The following is a 2,500-nucleotide window of genomic DNA, read 5'->3' as shown; positions in this document are numbered from 1 at the left end:
ATCGCTTCAGCTAAAGAGTACTCATAGTTTACTTCGCTTGTTAGCTTATCATTATTAGCGTTAGAGATATTGAAATAACCTGCCATTGTTGACGCTGACATTGGCAAACAGCTAGGCATTACAAGTAGCTTACCTTGCAGAAGTTTACGCTGGCCAAATCAGACGCAAATTGATGTGACATTATTCCCGAACAGTTGCAGATGACAGTCCATGTTTACAAAACCATCACCAATTGCAGATTTACAGTGTCAACGATTTATTTATGAATGCCCAATGCCCATTCCTGAAATGCACGAGATGCGTGGCTTCTCCCTGGCTGTGTGTGTGTCGTGTCGGCGGGGGCGGGACGCTTTCAGACACACTCGTGTTGGAAATGAAAGATGAGCATCGTATCTAGAACTACCAGAGAAATTAGAATACAGGGGAGCTACTAGGTTAATTTAATGTAACCCTTCAGTAGTTCTCATGTGTCACATTCGAATATTCGTGCACATCCCTAATCTAAATGGATACAAATCTACATCTAAATAGGCCTAGACGAAAAAGAAAATAGCCTCCTAGTACTATGACCTTTTTGATTGATGTGCTACCCGAGCTACCCACCCGTATTTTAACCTACCCGTCCGCATACCCACCCGTGAAATTTCGGAACGTTAAAACCCCGCCCGTTTGGGCAACTATTTACCCGTACCCGTGGGTACCCGTGGGTACCCGACCCGGTGCAGGACTCTGATTCAGATTCATGAAGATATATGGCTGGGTATATGTGAGGGGTGGGGGTACATATTTATGGGGGGCTGGATATATATGGGGGGTCCTTTGGAGCTTTGGCCCATTGGAAATGTGCTGCTATGCCCCTGGTCATGATACAGTTTTTCTACTACAGTATTCAACTGTGTAATGCACTTTTGGACTATATGTATATGTAGTTGACTACCCTGTTCTTGTGTGTGTGTGTGTGTGTGTGTGTGTGTGTGTGTGTGTGTGTGTGTGTGTGTGTGTGTGTGTGTGTGTGTGTGTGTGTGTGTGTGTTTGTGTGTGTGATTGTGTGTGTGTGTGTGTGTGTGTGTGTGTGTGTGTGTGTGTGTGTGTGTGTGTGTGTGTGTGTGTGTGTGTGTGTAGGTGCCCTATGCGGAGTTGGATGGGGAGAGTACGCGGTACGTTGGCCTGGCTGAAGACGCCGTCATCGCCATGTCCAACTACAGACTGCACATCAAGTACAGAGAGTCTATTGTCAACGTGAGTACACACACACACACACACACACACACACACACACACACACACACACACACACACACACACACACACACACACACACACACACACACATCCAACTACAGACTGCACATCAAGTACAGAGAGTCTATTGTCAACGTGAGTACACACACACACACACACACGCACGCACACACACACACACACACACACACGCACACACTGTAGCGAAGGGGAGTAGAGTTGCCCCGCCGGGACTTGAACCCAGACCTTCTGGGGTACCATAATGGGGCTCATTGCCCTGTTCGAGTGAGCTCAGTCAGAGCACTCAGTCACACACGTATACTAGGGCCTGACCGATATGTTTTTTTTTCAGGGCCAATACCGATACTTATATTTATGGAAATGGCAGGCCGATGACCGATATGTGCAACCGATACATGGAAATATTGTTCATAATATTTTTTTATGAAATATAAATTATTATTATTATATATTATACACATATATTTAGTTATAATAATGAACTCTCATGGACTCTCATGGGAGAGCAGAATAGAAGATACATTCAGCTGCGAAATTGATTGTGAAAGTTATACAAACTTATCGGTGGAAATGTATTGAAAAGTATGGCCGATACCGATATCCCAAAAATCCTAAATATTGGCCCGATATATCGGTGGGACCTTAACGTATACACACACACATCAGACACACATTGGACACAAAGACATAAAGGAGGAAGAGTAAAGTAATCCAGTAACCCAAATATGCATGTCCCCCTTATCATATCCTCCACAGACTATACAGCACACACACACACACACACACACACACACACACACACACACACACACACACACACACACACACACACAGACCTGCAATAAAGGCTAATCTAGTAGGTTAAAGCCAACATGTTATCTTAAGACAGCATACGTGTCTCTCTTAGGTCTGACCTTTGGAATGGCAGTATTGCCAGACAAGGTTACAGCAGTGCAGTCGATAAAGTGGCCTCAAGGGCGGGTTATGCTTCCTACTTGTGCCACAGAGTGAGCTTGTCGCAGCCATGATGCAGTTAATTTTGGTTTATGCCCTGTTTTGAAGCACGGTCTGCGCGATGTCATTCCAGGCTCAAACTGCCTTCAATACAAAGAGTAACCTAAACGTGTCGGTTGTTTTTTTCGCTTCACAGACTCGACGACAATGAAAATGAAACATTACATCTTTATATCACGTGCATGTTTGATCGCACTGGCAGCCACCGTGGTAGTTTGGAACA

At 44.7% G+C, this 2,500-nt stretch overlaps 1 protein-coding gene across 1 annotated transcript in view; it reads left to right on the top strand.

Moving 5' to 3' along the window:
• mtmr3 (myotubularin related protein 3) overlaps positions 1-2,500 on the top strand; it is a 42,075-nt gene that overhangs the window by 11,211 nt on the left and 28,364 nt on the right. The window contains exon 5 of the mRNA XM_063193605.1: positions 1,123-1,239. Within this exon, the coding sequence (XP_063049675.1) occupies positions 1,123-1,239 (117 nt within the window). The remainder of the gene's footprint in view (positions 1-1,122; positions 1,240-2,500) is intronic.

The sequence above is a fragment of the Engraulis encrasicolus genome, unplaced genomic scaffold (genome assembly GCF_034702125.1).
Source record: "Engraulis encrasicolus isolate BLACKSEA-1 unplaced genomic scaffold, IST_EnEncr_1.0 scaffold_47_np1212, whole genome shotgun sequence".
NCBI classification, from domain to species: Eukaryota; Metazoa; Chordata; class Actinopteri; order Clupeiformes; family Engraulidae; genus Engraulis; species Engraulis encrasicolus.
Note: the sequence above shows the minus strand (reverse complement) of the source record. Positions and strands in the feature narration are given on the sequence as shown.